Source organism: Sylvia atricapilla, chromosome 6, assembly GCF_009819655.1.
Source record: "Sylvia atricapilla isolate bSylAtr1 chromosome 6, bSylAtr1.pri, whole genome shotgun sequence".
NCBI classification, from domain to species: Eukaryota; Metazoa; Chordata; class Aves; order Passeriformes; family Sylviidae; genus Sylvia; species Sylvia atricapilla.
This window is the reverse complement of record NC_089145.1, coordinates 62884527-62911341: the sequence shown is the minus strand read 5'-3', so window position 1 is coordinate 62911341 and position 26815 is coordinate 62884527. Positions and strand designations below refer to the sequence as shown.

At 45.1% G+C, this 26815-nt stretch overlaps 1 protein-coding gene across 1 annotated transcript in view; it reads right to left on the bottom strand.

The window, feature by feature from the left end:
- NOVA1 (NOVA alternative splicing regulator 1) overlaps nucleotides 1-16638 on the bottom strand; it is a 156813-nt gene extending 140175 nt beyond the window's left edge. Inside the window, exons 1-2 of the mRNA XM_066322165.1 lie at nucleotides 16262-16638; nucleotides 14228-14371 (exon numbers count right to left, since the gene is read on the bottom strand). Coding sequence (XP_066178262.1) covers nucleotides 14228-14371; nucleotides 16262-16397 — 280 coding nt within the window. The 5' untranslated portion in view covers nucleotides 16398-16638. The remainder of the gene's footprint in view (nucleotides 1-14227; nucleotides 14372-16261) is intronic.
- Between the last annotated feature and the right edge of the window lie 10177 nt (nucleotides 16639-26815).

Below are 26815 nucleotides of genomic sequence, written 5' to 3'. Positions count from 1 at the left end.
ATTTAATTGATTTTCTACCATCAAGAGCATGCAAGACTAAAGTTCTGAGACTAGCAGTTACACATATTTCTCCATATACTCAAATATTTTTAACACTGATTTAAAATCAGAGGAACCATTTTAAATCCTAGCTATTCAGGGAAAGAACCATCCTTCTAGCCTATGAATCAAGAAATATAAAAAAAATTTAAAAAATAAAAAAAATTATTAATTAATAACTCATTCATAATGTATCATGTTGGCACTTACTAGAACATCTAGTCATAGATGTAGATCCATACAGAACTTACAAATCTTATAAAATTATAAAGTATGTGTTTTATTATTGTTAAAAGTAGTGCAAATACTAGATGAGCACTTGGCATCACAACATTAAAAAAACACAATACCCATATATCCCAAAAAAAAAAAAAAAACTTTGCAAAGTGAACACTTCCATTTTTTTTTTAATTTATTATTATTATTATTATTATTATTATTTTGCTATGCTGGAAATTGTGTCATTTGATGAAGACCAATCTCAATAAAAAACTGGCAGACTTTGATGTACTGCAATGCACAGTAGAAGAATCAGAACTTAGGAAATTATCCATGTATAAGGAATTCCCAGGAAGTAGAGTTTCTACTTTCAATTGACAGAGTGGCCAAGTGTTCACCTAATAACGTCAGTAGAAGACATACAAAGAATGAAGTGTGCACACACATGCAAGGCAGAAAACAAACCCCATCCATGTTCTACATCTAACACTTGCAGCAAATCATCTCTATCAAGCTTTAAGGCATCCAGTAGCAGCGTTTCATTGCAGACCTTTGAAAAATCAGCACAGACAGAATGCTGGAAGACCCTCTCTTGTTCCACAGAAGTTTTCTTCAAATCGAGGACAACTCCACTAAAAAGCCACCTATTTCCTTTTTTTTTTTTTTTTTCTGGTGTTCCTCAGGAAAATTGTTGGTAGACTGCCAGATTACAATAAAACATAAATATTCTATAACTCCAGATCAATACTGTGCCAAAACAGTATCTGTGGCAGCAGCTGAATTGCTACTGTACTATAAACTACTGAAGTACTACTACCCTACTGAAGTACTACTTGTACTATATGCTACCCTACCCGACTCTGGCACTCCCTAACACCAGATTGCAGATGGGGACAAAATGAAAACCACTGTCAGATCAAGCTCCAACACCGGCATATGGCCCAGCTGGTCTGTCCTCCCCCTTCCCTCAGAGCCATGACACTGCACAGCCCAACTCTTTGGGAATACACTCTGCTAACAGTTCTGGTTTTGTAAGTACACTGGATGTAACAACAAAGCCAACTGAATGGACACATGCCCTTTCCTACTTTTCCAGTGCATGATCTAACATAAACATTTCCAGTATCTCATGTTATAAAAAGAACAACTCCATCATTGTATATTCAGTAAAATATTTGTGGGTTTTCATGTACAATTTGAAAGGCAGAATTTAGAACACGCTAGGAAGATGATAAATTGCTGCTGCACCTGATTATCTGGTTCTCTACAGATATTTTTTTCCCCATATTGCCAATGAAGAATCTACATAGGACTGAAATCACTATTGAGACTGTAAAAAAATACAAACGAATCTTCCAAGAGCTTTGGAGGTGTGCACTATGGATCTTGACTCAAGCAAACAGGTGCCACTCTATCAAGTGGGGGAAATAGTACAAATGTGTGAAGCTCTTTATGTGGGAAATTACAAGAGAGTTAAATGGCACTGAGCAAGGCACAAAAAGTGCTTTAAAAATAGAAACAAGGGAACATGCAGAGAACCTCAGTATCTAATTTAATTAATGATTGAGAATGCAAAGGCTCCAACTGGTGAAACATTAGCAGCAGCCATGAATTTCACTGTAGTTCTGTATAACAAGTAATCTTACCTGAGTGATTCTCAAAAAAATGTCAACACATCGATTGTATTTTTCATCTGATCCTGTCAATGCTGAGATGACAGGCCCTGCAGGATGCAGTGAGAGATCAACGATGAAAAACAGCTGTTTAGTCTTTGCAAAACCAAAACCTACAAGACCAGGTAAATACGAAATTTTGTCCAAGATTCATACTTCTGTATATCCAACACATGCTGATGTTACAGAACCACTGTCATATACCAAGTTGACAAGGGCACCTCTCCCTTCCAAGGGATCTGACCCCGGGTCAATCATACCACCAAGGTTTAACTTTAAACCTGGTCCCTCACATCCTGTTCTTTCAAGTGCTACCTGGTTGCACAGCTAGTTGTTCACATCACCTACATCACCCTGTGTTCTCCAACCTTCCACAAAGAAGACTTCATTTCGTCCATCCATTATGCAGAACACTTAAACCTTGCACAAATTTACTGCAATTCAGAAGTCAAGAAGACCAATAAGAAGCACAAGCAAAGAGTGATAAATTCATACTCAAAATCTACAGAAGCATGCTAGCATTGTAGAGCTGGGAGCTGACTTCCACAGTTGTGTCTCCAAAGATTGCCTTAAACTGACATTTCAATCAGATAAGTTCTTGCAAAGGAACTGCAATGCTTGGCTATTAGCAAGAGCAGCACACCTAATATTAGGTAAGCTCCAGTAAGATTCAACCATAATTATCAAAATCTTAAAGTGACAACTAGTTCATATGGGTGGATAGGAATTTAGGTCTTGTGATTTTTGTTTTAAAATATTCAAAGAGTCTATAAAATACAGGGAAAACTTAAGCAGAGTATTCTGACAATCCTTTTTTTTAATCAAAATACAAGCAATGTAGTTGACTTTTAAAATGCCATGAATAATCACAAGTTGGGATGGGGAAACCCCTGAAACCAAAACAAAAGTAGGATGGAATAGAGCTACACATATCTGTAGTGGAAGGCATACAAGATCTCTAGGCTACAGTATAGTATAAATATAAATAGATAAATACATATATGACATTTCCTCTGGGGGAAGGAAAATGACCCTGAACACCAGGGTGAATTGGAAGGAACCTGCTATTTTCCTAAATCTATGTCATGCAGTACGATGAAGACAGTCATATACCTACAGTAAATTAAAAACCTCGCACATGCACAGCACACTAACTGGTTCCATTTGCCAACACCAAATTCCAGCCCTCCATGCTTCCATGCTACTAGAAGTCCTTAGCCACAAGACCAGGCTAAATAAAACAAGCACAAAGCATTCCCACTACTGAACCATACTGTACTACACCAGAAATTCATGCCACACACACCACAACTATTTTTGTTTACAGACAATAGCTGTTGTCAGAATAAGCAGAAACAGTTTTGCTAAATCCATTATTACCACGACATTTCAAAAACACACGCATCAGCTCCACAACTCAACAGATAGATTTGATAAACAGGAAAAACATAGGACAGTTTTAGATTAAAGTACATAAAGAATTTTATGCTAGTGTCAAACAAATCCAATTAGAAAAACCAAAAAGCCTACCTAGACACATGGCCATCAATAAAGTCGGAAAAGCAGCCTCCCAATTTCTAATATGCCTCGTGTTTGTGCCATGACAGTGCAGCCTCTGAGGGTCAGATTAATTAAGATCAACAGCAGCTGCAGTGCAACGTGAGAAGCACAGGGCAACAGCTCTCCACAGCCCAGCCCAATTACCTGCAGCATTCCAGCACTGGCTGACTGACAGCTACAGCACACTCACCTGTCACTGACTGCACTGCCCCACTGACAGCTACAGCACACTCACCTGTCACTGACTGCACTGCCCCACTGACAGCTACAGCACACTCACCTGTCACTGACTGCACTGCCCCACTGACAGCTACAGCACACTCACCTGTCACTGACTGCACTGCCCCACTGACAGCTACAGCACACTCACCTGTCACTGACTGCACTGCCCGACTGACAGCTACAGCACACTCACCTGTCACTGACTGCACTGCCCCACTGACAGCTACAGCACACTCACCTGTCACTGACTGCACTGCCCCACTGACAGCTACAGCACACTCACCTGTCACTGACTGCACTGCCCCACTGACAGCTACAGCACACTCACCTGTCACTGACTGCACTGCCCCACTGACAGCTACAGCACACTCACCTGTCACTGACTGCACTGCCCCACTGACAGCTACAGCACACTCACCTGTCACTGACTGCACTGCCCCACTGACAGCTACAGCACACTCACCTGTCACTGACTGCACTGCCCACTGACAGCTACAGCACACTCACCTGTCACTGACTGCACTGCCCGACTGACAGCTACAGCACACTCACCTGTCACTGACTGCACTGCCCGACTGACAGCTACAGCACACTCACCTGTCACTGACTGCACTGGCCGACTGACAGCTACAGCACACTCACCTGTCACTGACTGCACTGCCCCACTGACAGCTACAGCACACTCACCTGTCACTGACTGCACTGTCCGACTGACAGCTACAGCACACTGACCTGTCACTGACTACACTGCCCCACTGACAGCTACAGCACACTCACCTGTCACTGCACTGCCCGACTGACAGCTACAGCACACTCACCTGTCACTGACTGCACTGCCCCACTGACAGCTACAGCACACTCACCTGTCACTGACTGCACTGCCCCACTGACAGCTACAGCACACTCACCTGTCACTGACTGCACTGCCCCACTGACAGCTACAGCACACTCACCTGTCACTGACTGCACTGCCCCACTGACAGCTACAGCACACTGACCTGTCACTGACTGCACTGCCCCACTGACAGCTACAGCACACTCACCTGTCACTGACTGCACTGCCCGACTGACAGCTACAGCACACTCACCTGTCACTGACTGCACTGCCCCACTGACAGCTACAGCACACTCACCTGTCACTGACTGCACTGCCCGACTGACAGCTACAGCACACTCACCTGTCACTGACTGCACTGCCCCACTGACAGCTACAGCACACTCACCTGTCACTGCACTGCCCGACTGACAGCTACAGCACACTCACCTGTCACTGACTGCACTGCCCCACTGACAGCTACAGCACACTCACCTGTCACTGACTGCACTGCCCCACTGACAGCTACAGCACACTCACCTGTCACTGACTGCACTGCCCGACTGACAGCTACAGCACACTCACCTGTCACTGACTGCACTGCCCGACTGACAGCTACAGCACACTCACCTGTCACTGACTGCACTGCCCCACTGACAGCTACAGCACACTCACCTGTCACTGACTGCACTGCCCGACTGACAGCTACAGCACACTCACCTGTCACTGAATACTGCCCCACTGACAGCTACAGCACACTCACCTGTCACTGACTGCACTGCCCCACTGACAGCTACAGCACACTCACCTGTCACTGACTGCACTGCCCGAGTGACAGCTACAGCACACTCACCTGTCACTGACTGCACTGCCCCACTGACAGCTACAGCACACTGACCTGTCACTGCACTGCCCCACTGACAGCTACAGCACACTCACCTGTCACTGACTGCACTGCCCCACTGACAGCTACAGCACACTCACCTGTCACTGCACTGCCCCACTGACAGCTACAGCACACTCACCTGTCACTGACTGCACTGCCCGACTGACAGCTACAGCACACTCACCTGTCACTGACTGCACTGCCCCACTGACAGCTACAGCACACTCACCTGTCACTGACTGCACTGCCCCACTGACAGCTACAGCACACTCACCTGTCACTGACTGCACTGCCCCACTGACAGCTACAGCACACTCACCTGTCACTGACTGCACTGCCCCACTGACAGCTACAGCACACTCACCTGTCACTGACTGCACTGCCCCACTGACAGCTACAGCACACTGACCTGTCACTGCACTGCCCGACTGACAGCTACAGCACACTCACCTGTCACTGCACTGCCCCACTGACAGCTACAGCACACTCACCTGTCACTGACTGCACTGCCACACTGACAGCTACAGCACACTCACCTGTCACTGACTGCACTGCCCCACTGACAGCTACAGCACACTCACCTGTCACTGACTGCCCGACTGACAGCTACAGCACACTCACCTGTCACTGCACTGCCCGACTGACAGCTACAGCACACTCACCTGTCACTGCACTGCCCCACTGACAGCTACAGCACACTCACCTGTCACTGCACTGCCCCACTGACAGCTACAGCACACTCACCTGTCACTGACTGCACTGCCCCACTGACAGCTACAGCACACTGACCTGTCACTGACTGCACTGCCCCACTGACAGCTACAGCACACTCACCTGTCACTGACTGCACTGCCCGACTGACAGCTACAGCACACTCACCTGTCACTGACTGCACTGCCCCACTGACAGCTACAGCACACTCACCTGTCACTGACTGCACTGCCCCACTGACAGCTACAGCACACTCACCTGTCACTGACTGCACTGCCCGACTGACAGCTACAGCACACTCACCTGTCACTGACTGCACTGCCCCACTGACAGCTACAGCACACTCACCTGTCACTGCACTGCCCGACTGACAGCTACAGCACACTCACCTGTCACTGACTGCACTGCCCCACTGACAGCTACAGCACACTCACCTGTCACTGACTGCACTGCCCGACTGACAGCTACAGCACACTCACCTGTCACTGACTGCACTGCCCGACTGACAGCTACAGCACACTCACCTGTCACTGACTGCACTGCCCCACTGACAGCTACAGCACACTCACCTGTCACTGACTGCACTGCCCCACTGACAGCTACAGCACACTCACCTGTCACTGACTGCACTGCCCGACTGACAGCTACAGCACACTCACCTGTCACTGACTGCACTGCCCCACTGACAGCTACAGCACACTCACCTGTCACTGACTGCACTGCCCGACTGACAGCTACAGCACACTGACCTGTCACTGCACTGCCCGACTGACAGCTACAGCACACTGACCTGTCACTGACTGCACTGCCCCACTGACAGCTACAGCACACTCACCTGTCACTGACTGCACTGCCCCACTGACAGCTACAGCACACTCACCTGTCACTGACTGCACTGCCCGACTGACAGCTACAGCACACTCACCTGTCACTGAATACTGCCCCACTGACAGCTACAGCACACTCACCTGTCACTGACTGCACTGCCCCACTGACAGCTACAGCACACTCACCTGTCACTGACTGCACTGCCCGAGTGACAGCTACAGCACACTCACCTGTCACTGACTGCACTGCCCCACTGACAGCTACAGCACACTGACCTGTCACTGCACTGCCCCACTGACAGCTACAGCACACTCACCTGTCACTGACTGCACTGCCCCACTGACAGCTACAGCACACTCACCTGTCACTGCACTGCCCCACTGACAGCTACAGCACACTCACCTGTCACTGACTGCACTGCCCGACTGACAGCTACAGCACACTCACCTGTCACTGACTGCACTGCCCCACTGACAGCTACAGCACACTCACCTGTCACTGACTGCACTGCCCCACTGACAGCTACAGCACACTCACCTGTCACTGACTGCACTGCCCCACTGACAGCTACAGCACACTGACCTGTCACTGCACTGCCCGACTGACAGCTACAGCACACTCACCTGTCACTGAATACTGCCCGACTGACAGCTACAGCACACTCACCTGTCACTGACTGCACTGCCCCACTGACAGCTACAGCACACTCACCTGTCACTGACTGCACTGCCCCACTGACAGCTACAGCACACTCACCTGTCACTGACTGCACTGCCCGACTGACAGCTACAGCACACTCACCTGTCACTGACTGCACTGCCCCACTGACAGCTACAGCACACTGACCTGTCACTGACTGCACTGCCCGACTGACAGCTACAGCACACTCACCTGTCACTGACTGCACTGCCCCACTGACAGCTACAGCACACTCACCTGTCACTGACTGCACTGCCCGACTGACAGCTACAGCACACTCACCTGTCACTGACTGCACTGCCCCACTGACAGCTACAGCACACTCACCTGTCACTGCACTGCCCGACTGACAGCTACAGCACACTCACCTGTCACTGACTGCACTGCCCCACTGACAGCTACAGCACACTCACCTGTCACTGACTGCACTGCCCCACTGACAGCTACAGCACACTCACCTGTCACTGACTGCACTGCCCCACTGACAGCTACAGCACACTCACCTGTCACTGACTGCACTGCCCGACTGACAGCTACAGCACACTCACCTGTCACTGACTGCACTGCCCCACTGACAGCTACAGCACACTCACCTGTCACTGCACTGCCCGACTGACAGCTACAGCACACTCACCTGTCACTGACTGCACTGCCCCACTGACAGCTACAGCACACTCACCTGTCACTGACTGCACTGCCCGACTGACAGCTACAGCACACTCACCTGTCACTGCACTGCCCCACTGACAGCTACAGCACACTCACCTGTCACTGCACTGCCCCACTGACAGCTACAGCACACTCACCTGTCACTGACTGCACTGCCCCACTGACAGCTACAGCACACTCACCTGTCACTGACTGCACTGCCCGACTGACAGCTACAGCACACTCACCTGTCACTGACTGCACTGCCCGACTGACAGCTACAGCACACTCACCTGTGTTGTTCACTGACTCCAATGGCCAACTGACCCATGCTAAGGAACAAACTACACTCAGTCATTGACTGAAAGCTGACTGCACCGCTGCAGGATGCAGCAATGAGAGTCCAACATATTTGCCAGCCAAATCCTCAGAGTTGTTGCCGAACTTCACGTGAGAGCTGTGTCCAAAGTCAGGAAAGGGACAGCCACAAGGTGCAAGCCTCTTTCCCAACCACTCACTGCTCCAGTTCTGGAGCCTGTCTGACAAATTCACTAAATCCAGGGGTTTCTTTCCTGGCCAAAAAGCTACTGATCACTGACAAAATAAATTCTCTAGTCAACTGCTGAGGACAATATCTAAGCTAATGAAATTAATTAAAGAACAAACAAGATCAAAGAGTATTTGAAAAAGACATTGCTAGTTACAGGTTGCATCCATTAAGAAAAGCAAGCAGGAGTTTGTTTACTGCACAAGGGAGAAGACCAAAACAAGAAATTCAGACATTCTCTGTTTATATTTTTTCAAATATTATCTCTAACACCTATTCTCTATCAAGCGTCCATTAAAACTTGGATTTATCTACAAAAAACTATAGAATTATTGTACGGAAATTTTAAGCTTTACAAAAGGGGAAAACTTAAATCTTTTTTTCTTTTTTAATGAATAATTGCTTTACAGAAATCCTGACTTTATCAAAAAACAATGCTACATCTACATAAGCTTTCTAATCTACTGAAAATACTTTGGTTTTCAATTATATAGAAACCTAGGTAAAAGCAACCATAATGAAAATGTTGAAAAGTTATAATATGGTATTTCCCTGTCATAACAGCTCTCCTCACTCCATTCTTTATTTTGACAACAAAGTTAGTTGATAGCCTGTGTAATTTACTCAAGTTACACTAACCATTCCAAATCTGTCAGAAGTTCTTACAAACTTTTCTATATGAGACAAAGACACAGCACTTTCTTGCCAACCAAAGCCATTTACTGTGTCAAAGATGATTCACTCATTGACGTGAATAAGCTCCTACAGGTAGAAAGAAATCAGTGCCAAATTTCTCCTTTAATTTCTCAAAATTCCTCTAAGCCTACTAAATTAGAATATGCTAAGTGACAGTACAGGACAAGTTCGATATGTAACAATCTCAAGAGCCTACTAAGTTACATATTCAGTTTCAGCTTCCTTTTAAATGCAAAACACTACAGACCTGCTGGCTAACGAGCTAACTTTTTTTATTCTGTTTCAGTAACCAGGCAACAGACAACTGTCCAACTGAGAATTATCTCTCTGAGCAGCTGGCAATCAACACGTGGGAGTTTTGGTGCTGGGTCTCTTTTTCTTTTCAAACTAGTACAAAGATCAGTGATGACTTTAAAAATCTATACAGCTCTAGATTCCCCCTCTGAAACCTCTACTCACTGTTGAGTAATTTCCTCAGTCCCATTATCCCTGAAGTTACTCATATAAGGAAATGTGTACAACAGAATCTGAAAATGTTAGATATATACTTATTTAATGTCCAATTAGCTAATGTCAACACTTCAAGAAAAAAAAAGTAGGATCATTAAGAAAAAAAAATTAAATGCATTTACTGGTGTATGACAAAGCCCTTCAAGGAACCAGCACAACAGACAGCTAATGACTAAAGGCACTCTTGCTTCTAACTCCATTACTCTTTTCTCTTCCACAGCTGAAAAATCAGTATTTCACTTCAACATTATTTCAAGTGCTGATTTTTAAAACATTTCTTTCCTTACTAGATTTTGTTATTTTAAAGAGTTATAAATTAACAAGATAAATTCTACAAAGGAAATAATAATGGAGAGCCAAGCTTGATATATTACACCTTTCTCCTTCCTAGCAGTTTATAGGAGCAATGATGCCGTAAGATTATTAATTATAAATTCCCGAAACTTAATGTGTTACTAACACAGTCAATGTTTTTGAAAGACCTTTATGAATTAGAATAAGAGACTTTTCAGGAGGGCACTGGCACAGAGATTAGATAATCTACCTTCCATAACAAATGAATGATTCAAAAAAAATTCCGATATTTAAACAGAAAACATCTAAAAACAGAAGTCCCTTGGTAAAAGCACAAGAGAGCCACACAATACTCCACACACTGTCTGCAGAGATGGGAGAGGAAACCCCCACCTTTTACATTCCCCAAACATTGATAGAACTACTGACTAGAAATCTGCTGCAAGAACACCACGTCTATATATTGCTGAAACCAGTAAAACCTTATCCCCATTTCATTATGCTTTTATTAATCTCTGCTCTCGATACAATCTAATTTAAGTACACCTATGACATCATAGTCCAATAAACTGAAAAACACCGACCAAGTTCAAATTCACTCAAGCACCAAGCTCAGACCAGGCAAGATCCTGTTGCAAGATAAACAACGAGAAGTGATGTAACACCATTTTGTGCATGTGTGTGCATATGTGAGGGCAGGGGCAGGAACACAGCCAGGGAGGGGAGAGAAGGAGAGAGGGCACGGCAGTGCCTGCGGGGAAATACACATGGCTGGAGGAGCTGAGAGTCCAGTGCTCACCAAAATGCACAAGGAGAAACACATCAGCAATGGCAGCTTCAGACAACAGAAACACCCTTTCTTCTATCATTCAAAAACCATACATTGTAATAGCTTCACAGAATAGCCACTGAGTTTATCAAGCTGGCTAAATCTGTATTGATGTTTTAAACCAAGACCTACTAGTCAACACACACTTTGTACTTTCTCTGCAGAAGGATCAGCACCATTTAGTTTAAAAGTAGGGCATATTTTGCCATTTTAATTTTAATTTTATTTCTGCTAATCTTGGGGGACATGCCTGAACAGAAAAGAATCAGAATATCCAAAGTCAAATTGCAGGAGCCCAGACAACAAGAAAAAAATCAGTGAGTAACCTGAAAAGAGAACAATAAATTGTGTACCCAAAACTAAAACTCTAATGGACAGTAATGTATTTGTATACTGCTTCCTAATTTGTAAACTAAAATATTCAATGCAAAGCTGATTTTTTATCCTTCAATTTCTTGTAATTAGAGCTGCCATATAATTCTTCAGTAATTATGTCACCTTTTGACGCACAAAAATAATTCCAACAGAAATCAGTCTGCACACTGAGGTCCTATATCACAGAGGGAAAAGAAAAAAACACTATTAGATCACAGGAACTACTCGTAGCTTCTGTATTACAAGCACCTTCCTCCTTTCCAAACAGGAACTTTTCTAAAACTTTTCGGAAATAGAGAAAACTACCACAGAAGCTTCAAGGACAGAACATTCCACAGCGAAACACACATTAAACACACGTGTAGTCACAAGCATCAGAGGAAAGGACTAAGTAACAGCTTCTAGAAAAAGAGCAATTTTTTAAAAAACTTCGTAAGAAAAATAAACCATAACTTTATCTTCACGCTCTCACAAGGTTTGTATTCCCTCACGTTATACGAGCAAGAGAGTCTGGAAGAAGCCCAAAAGCCATCAAGCTGCAGGAATGACAGGAGCTCTGAAAATTCCAGGGGCTGGTGGTCAGAGGCAAACAGGAATACTAACAAGAGCCAGCCCCGCTGGAATCCATTTCCCATCCCTGCTCCAAGCTTCAGCAGGGATCAGCCACCGACTCCCTTAAAACACTCCCTCCCCGTGCACACAACGAGGCTGCAAATTCAAGGCAACATTGTATAAAGTCGAGCTGGAACTCCATTTGCACCTGTTACTGAGAAAACGATTGAGCCTCCCTGCCCCAGTTACGTATATTATTGCTGCTGATTTTAAGGGAGAATATGTTTCTGTCACAGACATTTTTCTCATGTCCCTCTAGCTGTGATTTTTTTTTATTTTTCAAAGGTTCTCCTGCTACTACTGCTGCATCTTTACAATTTCCTACACAGAAAAAAAGTAATCGTGATTTAATCAGAAAACAGAGGAACTACACTGGAGCACTGAACAAAAGACCTAATCTTCGGAGCGTCCCTTCCAAGTGAGTGTAAATAAACTGTGGAAAAATGAAAAGGCTCGTAATTTGGTATTTGGAATATTCTTCATAAACACCAATTTTCTGTAACATCCTTGCATATCTGATAACCCCTCATGTATAATGCAGAAAATCTATTCCATTTTCATCTATTGACAGTGAATTTAATTTAGTATTGCAGCTCTTTACCCAGATTATGTTATTAATTCTGCAATCAGGCTCTTTAGAATGCTTTTATTTCCTCCAAGAGTTCTCACAATTATACATTGATTTTTTTTCTATTCTAACATACCTTTCAAAATAAAGGATCACGTTTTTCCTAGCTTTCTAAAAAAAGTAAAAAAGAAAACAAGCTTCAAAAGCAACAAGCACCAGTTCATAAGCTGTAACTTTCAACAGGAAAAAAAAAAAACCCTACATGCAACACTTCAATCTCTGACTTTTAAGTGTTATAAACAACATTCATTAAGGAGACATACAACAGGTGCATTAGAATTTCCACATCAACAATCGTATTTGTAAACAGACCAAAATATCTCTGTTAATAAAAAGTTATCCACTTCTGCCTGACAGGAAAGTCAGAGGACAGGACAACGAAATGCTCCCAGGTTAGTGTTCTGTTTACATCCATACCAACTGCCTTTGCTAGTCTGCAGAAGTCAGTCTTGTTAAAATAGAACAAATGCAAAGCAGCTCTTATTTTCCAAGAGAAAAAAAGTCAGCAACAGCTAGTCCACTCAATTCTAAACCACCAGTTATTCTTCAAAACAACAAAATCAAAACACAAAAGTGTCAGCTATGTTATTTTGCATCAGTTTTTAGAAAGTCCTCTAGAGCAAAGTTCAATTACAGAATGCTAATTTGTTCGTCTTTAAGGAAAAAAAAAAACAATTATTCAACTGCAGAAGCTAAAATATTGTCTATCATTATATAAGACTCCCTTTTCAGAAATCTTATAAAGGAGGAGTGCTAATTCAGATATTTATTACTGTTATACTGAAATATAAAAAACTTTTCATGTGCATTCATACAGCTAATATAAAATGCTATGGTTTTTATTCATCCAAAGTATTTCAGTTTTACAATAGCATTTTCTTCCACCATCATGATAAACATAATATAAAGAATATCTAAAGAGCAGCACTTGTCCTCTTTACTTCACTGCAGAGCCCATGAACAAAGCAGTGAAGCAGAAAGAAGGTACATAATGGATTTAAAGTAAATGGCCCATTCTTTATGAGGCAGTCTCTCATTTTTACTCATTCTAGCTCAACTGTCATTACTATGTCTGGAAACTTCAAACAAACAATGGTCTTTCCACCACCTGTCACATTGGTTCCTTAAAGCCAGATTTATTATTTTTTTTTCAATAAAAAAAATAAAGCAATCAACGTTAATGAAAATAATCTTCTGTTGAAACATTGTAAACAACTTTAAACTTATTTCAAGCAGTTAGTGTCCAGTTCAGTCCATTTCATGTGCCAAAACTGACAGAATGCTTATATTTACTACTGCACTTTGAAACCGACTTTTCTGAAACATAATGCTTCCTGCTGCCCTGGGAGCTTAGCCATCAACACACCAAACACTCTGACATGTACACACATGCCTGGCAAATGGAGAAATAAAGAATTGGCTGATTTTTGCACCTACCTGGATAAAAATCTTTGGATTTAGACAGCTTGATGGTGGCCCCAGTCTCTTTCTGCAACTGAACAATTGTCTGTCCTCCCTTCCCAATTATAGATCCAGCAGCATAACTAGGTATGAGGACCTTTAGAAAATACTGGCCATCCTCTGAAAAATCGAGATATGCATGGTTAATATGGCTTATAACTTGTCATTTTTCCTCCCCAGACCCACAAATAAACAAAGGTTACATCTTTAAACTCCTCCACTAATTCATGCATTTACATCTAACCAGTTGCGTCATTACAAGCCATGTTTAGACTGTCCCTTTGACAGTTTAAAATATCTACATTTATTCCAAACAAAGAACCCACATAGGTTCCTTAATTCAGTCAGAATTTGAGAATAATATTGCAATTCTATTTCAAAGGTAGATTTTTTAAATTTTTTTTTTTTTTTGCCATGGGAACCACAGCATGCAGAAATGATCAGAGCCTTGAAAAGAAAACTAAAGCCCCGCATGAAAACGTGGTTAGTGACAACTACAACCTCGCTTGGAAATACTGCAGAAGAGATGACAAAACCAGGAAAGAACGATTTGTAAATTCTAATGGGCTATTTGTTTGTCATTAGCAAACACATGAGAACAGCAATTAGCTATTGCTTGCATTCTTCTTAAGTGAGCAAAACGACTACTCTGCTACCAAATAACCCACCCAAAACGTGGGGGTTTATTCCAAGCATTTCAGCCACTGCCAAGAGAACAGCTCAACATGGTGAGGATGGAATCACTTCCCCAAGTAATCCTCACGTATTCCTTTAGCACTTCTTAAGCGACAATGATCTCTTTTAAGCTCATTAATTAAAGGACACTAAGAAGAATTTTTCCCAATTGATCAAAAGCCTAAGTCACTTATTTTAAATACACTTAAAAGGTGATGAGACAGACAATGGCAGTCCTCTACCCATCACTAGCACTAAGGCAATACCATAGAAACAGGAAAAAAATACATCGAATGAATGAAGGGGAGCAAGAAAACAGGATTCGGGTCTGATCTGGAAACTGCAGAATTTTCAGTACCCTCACGCCACTGCTAAATCCAGCTACTCTGGAGTCTGAGGACCTTTCCACAACTGTCTCTGAAGAAGTGCAAGGCAATAGGGATACACTGGCTCCCCAGGCTCGTGCTCTCCCCAGGAACGATGGCAACGTCCCATCGGCACGGGTACCAAAATATCACGAAACCCGTTTCGTGAAGTCGGTTCTTTGGGTTTAGGGGGGAGTTTTTTGACCCCTAAACAGAAGACATGATGTGCGTTCACATTACTCCTCTTCCCCGAGAGCCGAGGGCGCCTCGGTCAGCGGCGGTGCGCGGTGCCGGGCTCCCAGGGCCGGGAAGCAGGCACTGCGTGCCGCCAGCCCGCCGCTCTCCACCGGGCAGGGAAATTCACCTCTGCCTCGCGGCATTGTTATGACGACTCCAGCGCGAACGCCTAACGGAGATGCCGGTCCCGTTATGAGGCATCTCCAGGAGCAGCAGGACGGTGAGCAGCGAGTCCCCGCGGCCGAGGGAGCCTCCCCCGCCGGCGGGCAGCCCCCGGGCCCGGCCGGGCACGGCTCGGCACGGCACACACACGCCGCGGGCGCGCTGACAATGGAAGCCAGGCCGAGGAGGAGGAAAACGCACGGCAAGGCTGAAATTCAACTGGCGACCCCGAGGATGTGCAAGGAGGGAAGAGCGCTTGCCGACTGCTTCCAGCTGCCATTTATCGCGGCCCATCCTTCAAGGGGCGAGGGAGAGAAGCCGGGCTGCGGGAGCCCCCGGCGCTCCCCGCTCGCCTCCGGAGGGTGAAGCCGCGCAGCCCCGGCGTGGATACGAAACGCAAAGGCCGGCAGATGCTGAAACCCGACGCCATTTTGATGAATGATAACGCCGGGGCGCCGGGAGCCTTGGGCGGGGTGGGCTGAGAGGCAGGCGGGCAGGTAGGGCAGCGCGGGGCTGGGTGGGCTGGCCGGGGGGGTGGGGGTGGGACGGAGGTGACACGGGAGATACCCACCGCCCGTGTTGGTCCTCTTGGTGCTGCCGGCTTCGGGGGGCGCTTCCAGCGGTCTTTTGCGGGAGTCCGGCGGGTCCAGGTCTATGGGAACCCCGGTGTGGGTCCCGTTCTGCTGGATGGGAGCTGCCGCCATCATGTTTGCTGCTGCTCGGAGGAGAATTGTCTCTTCCCTTCTCCGGTGGGGGGGCAGGGAGGGAAGGGGGGAGGAGGAGGAGGAGGAGGAGGAGGAGGAGGAGGAGGAGGAGGAGAAGGAAGGGGGTGGAGGAGGAGGAGAAGGAGGAGGGGAGGGGGCTCGTCCCGTTCTCTTGTCCTTTCGGAAAATGTAGAGCTAGGATGGGGATTTTGGAGGATGCTGCGCGCCTTGTTTATCCGCCAGCCGGGGGTGGGAAGGGAGAGGAGGAGGGAAGCGGGCAGGAGCGGAGCGGAGGAGCAGCTGCAGTGCAGTGGCAGGAGATGAGGAGAGGGAGACAGGGGAACGAGGGGGGCGAGAGAGGGAAAAGAAAGGGGGAGAGGAGAGGAGGGGAAAGAATGAAAAGAGTGAGACGGGAGGAGGAGAGGACAGAGTGAGTGGGAGAGGAGAGGAGGGGAGAGAGTGAGTGGGAGAGGAGGGGAGAGAGAACGAGTGAGACAGAATCGGTGGGAAGGGAGGGAGGGGAAGAAGGGAGGGGGAGAAGGAGGGAGCGAGCCGTGTAAATGGTGGGCGAGGGAGAGAGCGGGAGATGATTCACGCTGTTTCGGAGCCCCCTTCCGCCCCTGCCCGCCCCAGCGCCGCGCCTGACGCTGCGGCTCAGCCGCCCGCCGCCCGGGCTGCCGTGCCCTCCCTCGCCGTCGGGCGGTGCGCACGGGGGCGGACGGGGCAGCGCTGCCCGGCCGCTCCGGCCCCGGCCCCGGCACGGCGGGCGGCAGGCGGGCCCGGGGCGGCCAGCCGCGGCCGCAGCGCACAAACCCTAAAGGCAGGAGAGGTCAGAGCGGGGCCGGGGGCAGCGGGCCGGGGGTGGCTGAGGGCAGCGCCGCGGGGGCGGCGGGGGCCGGGGCGCCGGGGGGCGGGGCTTCGGGGAGACGGGCGGGCGGCGCGGCCAATGGCAGCCACGGAGAGCGCGGCCGGGATTGCGGCGGCCCGCCAATGGCGGCCGCGCCGTGCGGGGAGGCGGGGGCGGAGTGCGCTCTGCGGCGGGCGCTGAGGGCTCAGGGCTGTGTGCGGTGTGCCATGGGCGCTGAGGGCTGTGTGCGGTGTGCCATGGGCGCTGAGGGCTCAGGGCTGTGTGCGGTGTGCGATGGGCGCTGAGGGCTCAGGGCTGTGTGCGGTGTGCCATGGGCGCTGAGGGCTGTGTGCGGTGTGCGATGGGCGCTGAGGGCTGTGCGCTGAGGGCTGTCCGCTGAGGGCTGTGCTCTGGGCGCTGGGCGCTGTGGGCTGTGCTCTGTGCGCTGTGCGCGGGGCCGCGGCCGGGTCCCGGCGGGCTGCGGTGTCCCCGCGGTGACGGGCTGCGCCTGGCCGGCCCGCGCCTGCGGGGACACTGGGATGGCCCCAGGAGGCGGTGGGATAGCGGGGACATGTCCCTGTCCGGGCTGGCCGCGGCCCTGCCCCCGGTCCCCCTCAGTCCCCTCAGTCCCCGGCGGCAGCGCTGTGCTCCGGAGCCCCGCACGCCGCGGGCCGCAGCGCAGCCTTGGGCAGGAATAAATAAAGATGTGATTATTGTAACGCTGTCACAGCCGGGCTACAGCCGGAGCCGTGCGACACAAAGCCGCCTCGCTTACCCAAATGGTTCGTAGAGAACTTAAAGGTATTTCACTGCGGCGAAGGTTATTTCTGCTTACAGACCTCAAATGAATCCGGCGGAAGATTAAAACGTTGTAAGACGCGGGGGGATGGGGAGGCAGGGCTCGGGGGATTGTCTGAGCACCAGGAGAGCCTATTTACCATTCCACTCCTCGCTGTTTATTGCCTCGTTTTCTCTGGAGAGAAGTCCGGGCGGCGGGCAGTGACGGCGGTGGTCAGTGCTGAGCATCAGTGTGGGGAGGTGTGTTCACTGCCATACAGCGCGGCCGGGCTCGGGGGGTGTCTGTGTGTGTGTCTGTCTGTCTGTCTGTCTGTCTATGTGTGTGTGTGTGTGTCTGTGTGTATGTGTGTGCGGCAGGGCTGACTCCATTCCTCCCGACACACCGGCTGAAAACCTGCCTCTGTGTGTGTCTGTCTGTCTGTGTGTGTGTGTGTCTGTGTGTGTCTGTGTCTTTCTGTGTCTCTGTGTGTGTGTGTGCAGCAGGGCTGACTCCAGTCCTCACAGCACAGCAGCCGAAAACCTGCCTCTGTCTGTGTCTGTGTGTGTGTGTATGTCTGTGTGTGTGTGTCTGTGTGTGTGTCTGTGTGTGTCTGTGTCTGTGTGTGTCTGTGTGTGTGTGCAGCAGGGCTGACTCCAGTCCTCCCGACACTGCAGCCGAAAACCCGCCTGTGAGCGTGAAACCCAGTTCCCATTCCCAGCTCCCTGCGAGACAGCCTTCGTCTTAGTGATCACTTACCATTGATGCTTCCCCGAACAGTTTTTAATACTTAAAATACACGGATCATGGATAATAGATAGCGCATCACCTCTGCTTGTAAATGATAGGTAATGCGTTGTAGGATATCAACCGTGCCATGCTAACGTCTAAACAGGCTCCTGCCCAAATACCGTCACAAATTTAGAACCCAATCCAGAGCTGTACATAGGAGACTTCCAATGACTTCTCTGGGAATTGTGTTCTGGGGATGGGATACCTATCCTCCTTGCCAGCAGATGAAATAGATGCAGTAGATTCAGTAACAATTTGATAGCATATATGGTCAGAAAAATGACTGAATAAAAATGGAACTTTCTTACTCATCGTGTACCCCTTGTATCTAAGATACTCTGACTCATAATTGCTTAGTTTACTGACTGAAATAAAATTCTAGGCTTCTGTTACCTTGGCACTTGCTGACACAATTATGGTACAGCAAACTGGGGACTGATTCTAGCTCTCCCATTTTCTTTACTAAGTTACAGCCAAAGAATTTTATTAGTATTTGAGCCAGAAAGAGCACGGCATGACTTGTAAGTCTCGGGTCCAGTTTGTGGGGTCATCAGTCCTAAGAGGCCTCTTTTTATTTGTAAAGCAAAAAAAAAAAGTCTTAATGAAACTTTTGAAGACAAAACTCAACCCCACGATGTTCAAATTAAGCCATCTTGAGTCCATTTCCGCAGTGGAAGTGGATAAATGATCACACTGCTCTCTTTATCTCACTGACTGGGTCCCATTCATCTGGAGCAACATTGAAACAAACAATTCTCTGGTTTTTAGACCACATCTGTTTTACTGTGCCCCCTGCACCAATTTTAATTATGTGACAGATCTGATTGGATTCAGCACCTGCAAGTCCTCCCTTTGGGATCTCCAATTAGCTTATAAAACATTTACTTGATTGCATTCTTGAAACAAAAGTATTGTTTCATCCTACCAACAGAAATATTAAAGAGTAGGATAAAGGAGGTTTTAACGCGGTAAGCGTCTATGCTGTTTGTGTATCTCGCTTCCATAAGCTTAGAGGGAAAAGTGGTAATCCCGAAACCTAATTTCCTCGGAGTCAGCAGATGTCTGTCCTGTGCTAGCCTGTTTCTTTACTGACAGCTGTTTCACAAGTGCCTCCCCTCGTCTCTACAGAATGCCTTTTGTTTAATGATTTCCCTCTACATTATCGCCCATCCCACTTAGACAAGCTCTTTCAACTTTCCTGGTAGTTTTGGGAGGTTTTTAACAGGTTCAAGGCAGGCTTATTTTTGAAGGAAGGTACCTAGCCTCTGAGCGAGTTTCTTAGTTCCACTTAGCTCAGCGGATAGCCTCACATAACTAACCTTCCAACAAACAGATTTACTGTCGGGGAAGGTTCCAGCCGTGCAGCCACGCTCCGGAGTGGGGGCCTTTTTGCTCCGTGTTCGGGCTCTCCGGGCAGGCAGGATGAGGGGCAGGGGACATCCCCGAGGGCAGCTCCAGTGGCACAGGTCCCGGAGCTGAAGGCCAGCTGGGGCTTTGTCCTGCCGGGCCAGGGAAAGGAGCGGCTTCTGGCACTGCACACAACTGCCCTGGACAGGGCTGGGAGCTCCTGTAGTGGCCTCTCATACCACCTCGCTCCACTCTTGTAATATCTGTGCACAAAGTACTGATGGAAAATACAAAAACTGTGTCTCGGGAGAGTTTTCCTCTTTTTCCGAATCTGAAATCTGTGCTTCATCTTTTCTGTTTCCAGCCAGCCCCAGACTGGCATAGCAGACCACAGGTTTCTCAGGCTGCTGTGGATCTTGATTTCTTTCCTGTCTGTGTCAGTCCTGTCCTACCATATAATGTATTCTGTAACCTCAGAAAGAGTTTGTTCAGGGGTGACATGGAGTACAAATTCCATTTGCCAGCTTTATTTCTAAAGTCGTTCTCAGCTGGTGGAGATATGGATGGCAGCATTCAGATTAATCTCTCCCACAGACATGAAACCTAGGCTTAGAACTGAAAGGGATTAGGAACCGGGAGAAATTCAGCATATATGTTAACAAATAGAAATCTGCATAATAACTCAGGAGAAGTTTCAAGTAAACATCACTTAATCTGATAAAGTCTACTTCGTGGAACAAGACTCAGTCTCCTGTTTCTTTTAGCGGTGATGGATCGTTCTCATCTGACTAACAGAATGAAGATTTCATTTTTCCCCTTATGGGAAATAAAACAGAGTCCAGTAATCATTAGATGAAAAATGATACCTCTTAAACATCCTGGCTAGGTAAAAGAAAACAGATTCTGTCTTTGTCCAAAAGGACTGGCAGCTTTTCATTACTGGATGGTTGCTGTGACTCCTGTAAACTTTGGCTTCACTAAAATTACAGTTAGGGATGAACTCAGAAGATTCTTTCAAGTCTTTACTATCCATCTTCTGTTTATGAAACTTCTTTCCTCCAATAACCTACCAGTCGAGCTATTATTATTGTTAAGTTATCCAGTTGTTGCTTGTTTAAATACCGCACAATTTGTTCATCAGTATTTTTTTTTTATTTCAATGTAACTTCTCCAAGATTTCAGCAATATTAACCTGGAAAAAATCAAATCTAGCATTTGAGGAAAAAAAATTGAACACATATAAGAAAGAAAATTACCCAAATATCTGTTTTCCCAAATTTACATTACTTTGATTATCTGCATTATATTATGTGCACTGCTGAACTAAAAGCCAAGTGTTAATAGTCATACTCTTCACTGAAAAGGGCATGGAAACTGCTAAACCTTTTCCCATTGTAGATCACTGCTGTGTAGTAGCTTTCTTTTTCTGGGATAACGTTAAATCAGTAAAAATGTCACCATACTTTTGGTCATCACGTGAATATGTTGGCTAAAATTCTTTTTCTGGTGGTGGAAGGAGGAAGTGTTTGTAGGAAATCCATGTCCATTTCTCCTCTCTCAGCTGAGAGGTCACCTGTGTCATATTCTGACAAAGTTAATCAAAATTCACAGATACTTTTCTTTTTTTCCCCTTTTCTTCAGGATTAAGGAATTGAGTCCTTCATTGCTGAAACTGTAGGTCAGATTTATGAGGGGTTACCTGGGGACTTACCCAGATCTCGGTCTAGAAAACAAGATAGCCTCAGGACAAGGTAGTTTGTCATCTCTCCCAAGGAATTGACACTGTGGATCCAGATATCTGAAACTGCAGTGGCTGAACACTCACCCCAAAGAGTCATCCCTCTGGTGACTTTTCTGTACAGTAATTTAAAGACCTTTCATTTCTCAGGGAAAAAAAAAAAAATATATATATATATATATATGAAAGACTAGATTTCAATTGCCTTCCAAAAATAGTAGTATCTTCTGTTTTCTTTAGAGGGTTTTTGTGCGTGTTGTTTTGGTTTTAATAGAAAATAGATATTCCGGGATTCAAACTGATATAACCAATGAGTAATTGCACTGTAATGAAACAATGTAATATCCCATGTGAGAGGCAGCAGGATCTGTGTGTAGCTTTGGCTGTTTACTGTGTTACTGATCGTGGACCTTGGGTTACTGTCTCACAAAAGCACACTGCTGAACCTCTCTCTAGGATCTGAACCCCACCAGCCAGCTCTCCAGATGCTCTGGGATGTGTTCCTTTATCAGCACGGTGAGCAGGGTGTTTTCCAAGGAATCAGCAGACCTATTGCCAATCTGTGATTGCAACTGCTCAAACAGCATTACTATTTTATGTGTCATTTTGCCCACCCACCGCCAACTGTCTGATTTGTGTGAAATTTGGGCACTTTACAGTAAGGAAAAGGATACATTAACAGCAGAATTGGTTTCTTGGATTCTGTTGTCAAGCTTGATCCCCTTTCTGGAATAATGTAGTCCTACAATATGGACCTTAACCAGGACTGGTTTAGAATTTCGCTGCAGCCCAACTCATATACAGAAGTTATGTTAGTGGAGAAGATCAGAAATCTTCCTGGAAAAGGAACAGAAAGGGGAAAAGTAAACATGATGAACAGTAGGCAAAGGAAAAATAAGGAGCAATAATGACAAAAGCACTGATTGTTTTATTCCTGTAAACAGAATTTATACTAAATTGTGTAGTGAAATTTGAGTTGCTCTGATCATTTTGCTCACTAATAAAATGTATACTACTTCAGATTAATAAAGAAAACTGTATCCCAGTAAAATTGTATTAGTAAACTCTCCTACTGTTAACCACTAAGAAACTCCATTTTGTCCTGCATAATTTATTATCAATTTTCCAAATAATAAGCTGTTCCAGCAGAAATTAGTTTTACAAGTGTAATACTATTATAATGGTAGAAATTTTGCCAATTGAAAGGCAAAGAAAGCATTGTCTCTAATATTACTGAAATGGAGACCTAGATGTCATTAAACCACTTTTTAAATGCTTACTGTGAAAAAAATTAATTCACTGGTATATTACAAATTAAATATTCAGCACAGCATGATTTTAGGAAGCAGTTATTACCTTTAAGAATACACTGGGAACTTTTAAGAGATTCCTCCCTGAAGTTTAGCAAATACCTTGGAATTTCATCTCCAAAAAATTATTTCACTTCACAATTTGATGATTCCATGTTTTTTTTTCTGCCCACTTGAAATCGCTTCCTACAAAACACCCCTTAACTGGTGAGTCTTCTGGTGGGGGAGGGCAAACAGCTAAAACCGACTGCCAGGATAAATTGGCCAGAATGATTTGGCACAGCTCCGGAGTTTGCCATGAAAACATGTATCTGTGTGTCAGCTGCACACAAAGGCTCCCTGGCCCCAGGAAAAGCACAGGGATTAGGCATAATGCTGCCTGTTTGAGACAAAGGCTGCTCCTTAGTGCACTGAGGTTAAAACAGACAGCTCATCAGTAGTACAAGTCTATCTGAATTATTTAGGTACCATTTGGAGCCAGAAGGAAATGGTGGCAGATTATTAATGACTTTTTTGGGGTCTATTCATCTCTTTATTTTGTTTCAATGAAAGCAGCACTGGAATCGTGAAAAGGTGCCAAAAATTGAGATCAGTTTTAGTTTAATCACTTACAAGATATAGAATCACTTTTTTCCAACCAGTGCTGGTTGAAAAATATAACTGATTTTGATTGATATTCCACTTAGGCTTATGAGGTTGCTATTTATGTTTGTAAGTGAGTGTATGACCAAAGTGACTGGAGCAACTTGTGTGCTCTAGAAAATAGAAGTCCATGGATCTACTGGATGAAAACTCTTTTATTGATATCAAGGGAGTTTAAGTCATTCAATACAAAATACTTAAGGGAAAAAATAGTGAAGAAAGTAAAGAAACTGTATAAAAGATATTAACATAGAGTTCAATGCAATCTTGCAATATGAGAGATTCTTGTCATATTCCAGTGATGGGCAATTTGAATTAATTTGGCATAGAAATATTTATGGATATGTAATAAGGACATAGATTAAAAAGTATTTAGGAACATTTTTTTCCCCTTTCTAATTAATTATATATAAACAAAATAACAGCTGGTATATAATTTAAAATCTGGCAGTTGCAGAAATGAAGACTAAGCATGCAGTTTCCAATAATTTAAAATCACAAGTTGAGGTGAAAATCTTTACATACCCATGTGCTATGTTGGTAATAAACAGATCTAAATAAAGTATTATAGAAAGTTGCACATTATATTTATAACAAAGCCTGATTATTTTTACTGTGCAATTTTTTCAGAATATTTCTGTTGTAATATTTCTTCCTAGTAGGAGGACTCCTGTTTCAAAATTTCTAAATGTTTGTATTTTTCTTTTCATTCTCATTTTCATTCAAAGGTTCAGGTTGTTTCCTCTAGAACAGAAAAAAAAAATCATATGTTGAAACAGTAAAAATAAAATCGCTGCAGAACTGAGTCATTCCAAGTGAGATGAAAAATAAAAAAAGTACAAATTACAAAAACCCCCCAGAAACAGGCTCCTAGTGCATTAGCCACAATGCCTGCAGATTCACCGTGGTGACAACAAAGGTACTCATGAGTGGAGCTCCTGCCTCTGTGGCCTGCTGTCACTGCTCTGGGCTGACTGCTGCTGGAGCCCTGTAATCCCGAGCCCCGGGATCTTGTCCGACACGGTCACCCCACTTGGTATGCGTGTCAGTGCCCATTGAGAATGGAAATGAGCTCCAATCCTTGTGTGTGCTAATAGAAAAGGGTTTTAATCCCCTCAACCCCCTATTTACCGTGGGGTTGGTTTGTTGTTGGCATTTTTCAAAAAATAAAGTTTATAAAAAGCTATCTTCAGAATTTCTGCTTCTATTTGTTGATTTATCCACTTAAGTTTGGTTAATATTTGGTATTTCTTAACTCAATAGTGTGTCATGGCAATAACATTATGGAATATATTCAAAGATGAGGAGAAGAACAAATTAATAACAATTACAGGTCTAAAAATTACATTTTAATAATGGAAAGTCTTGTCAATTTTCTTATTTGTGCTGCACTTGTAAGAATAAAAGTTGATATTTTAGAAGACTCGTTACAGATGTAGAAATTATATATGATTGCCATTCACTTGTGAGATTATGTTGTTATGTAGATGTTATATGGAGATTAAAACCTAAATATTAACTAATTTAGGAAAAGTTCATTAAAACTATCATACCCCATTCCACTTCAAAATGCATTGGTGACAGCAGATGAGAAATAATGTACCTCCTTTGAAAGTGGTAAAACGTCATCAATATAATTGAGTTCCAGTCCGCACTCCTTGAAGAAAATTTGTATTTGCAGTTCCTTGTACCCAGGACAATTCCTGTGTCACGTAGGGTTGTTGTGACAATTACTGCTATTGCCATGTTATGATTGTTATTAATGAATATTTGCATCTTTCAGCCGCTCCGTGGAACTTTGTTTCAGACCATTTCTCTGGGAACTCTGCTGTAGTGGCAGAGTACCCTGTCGGTGAACCTTTTCCTGCTCTGGTTGTGGTGGGGACTTCCCCTGCTGGAGCTCCATCCCGTGTGCTCCTGTGCCCTCCCAGGTCAGCACAGAGCTGACACAGGGACAGGAGACCAGCCCCTTCCCCTCTGCTGCTCTTCTTGGCGAAGCTGAGGACTGAGATGAGGTCTCCCTCAGCCTCTTCTTCCCCGAGCTGCAGCAAACCAGGTTTCCCTGGCTGCCCCTCCCTGCCTTCACCGCCTTGGGCAGCCTTTCCTGGACACTAACTCTCTGCTGTTCTGATGCTGAGGGCAGTGACACACATGTGCAATCACTACAGCAGTTGGTGCAGTGGTGTGATGTGACAAGGATGCTTTGTCTTAAGGACCTAATGGAACAGGTAACTCCACACGGGCAGAACCTTCTTCCTGGCGTGAACTCAGTGACATCAGTAGGCTGCCATTGGGAAAATGCATCTGCCACCTAGGAAATGTGGTTTAAATTCATGAAACTTTTAAAGGTTTCTGTAGTAAAAGCAGATTTGGCATAATCCAGTCTCCTGTATTGGTTTCAAGATTGCTTTTGGAATTAAAGGTGATGTGATGAATATGTCAGCCGACTCAGTCAGTAAAACTCTCACTTTTAATCTCTGTCATCCAGTGTGTCAGGTTATTTCCCAAGTTCAAGTAACAAACTGATAAGCTAAGAGTGCATTAGATACAGAAAGAGTACACAAAAGATATTGATTTCATTAAAACATTGATTCTAATCTAACATCATACACAATCAATAAAGCTAATTTTTTAAGCAAAACATGAAAGAGTTAAAATTCTTACAGCAAAAATATCTTTGCTTTGTTGCACATATTTTTCATTTTCAAGTAAATGTCTTAGCAGAAATGAGACTGAAACAAACTGTAACTTTAAAGCTTGGCTAAGTTTAGATAGCAATAGTCATTGCAGCATTTATTATTTAATATAAGTTGTCCCCACCCACCTCCCAAGTTAACTTATTGTGTCCTTTATTAATTTACCATTATATATATGTAAAGAAGAAACGTTTGGTACAGCTTTTTTTACAATTTAAGCGAAGAGTAAAAGATGATGATTCTAGGAAATGAACATGTTAAGGGTTTTTTTCAG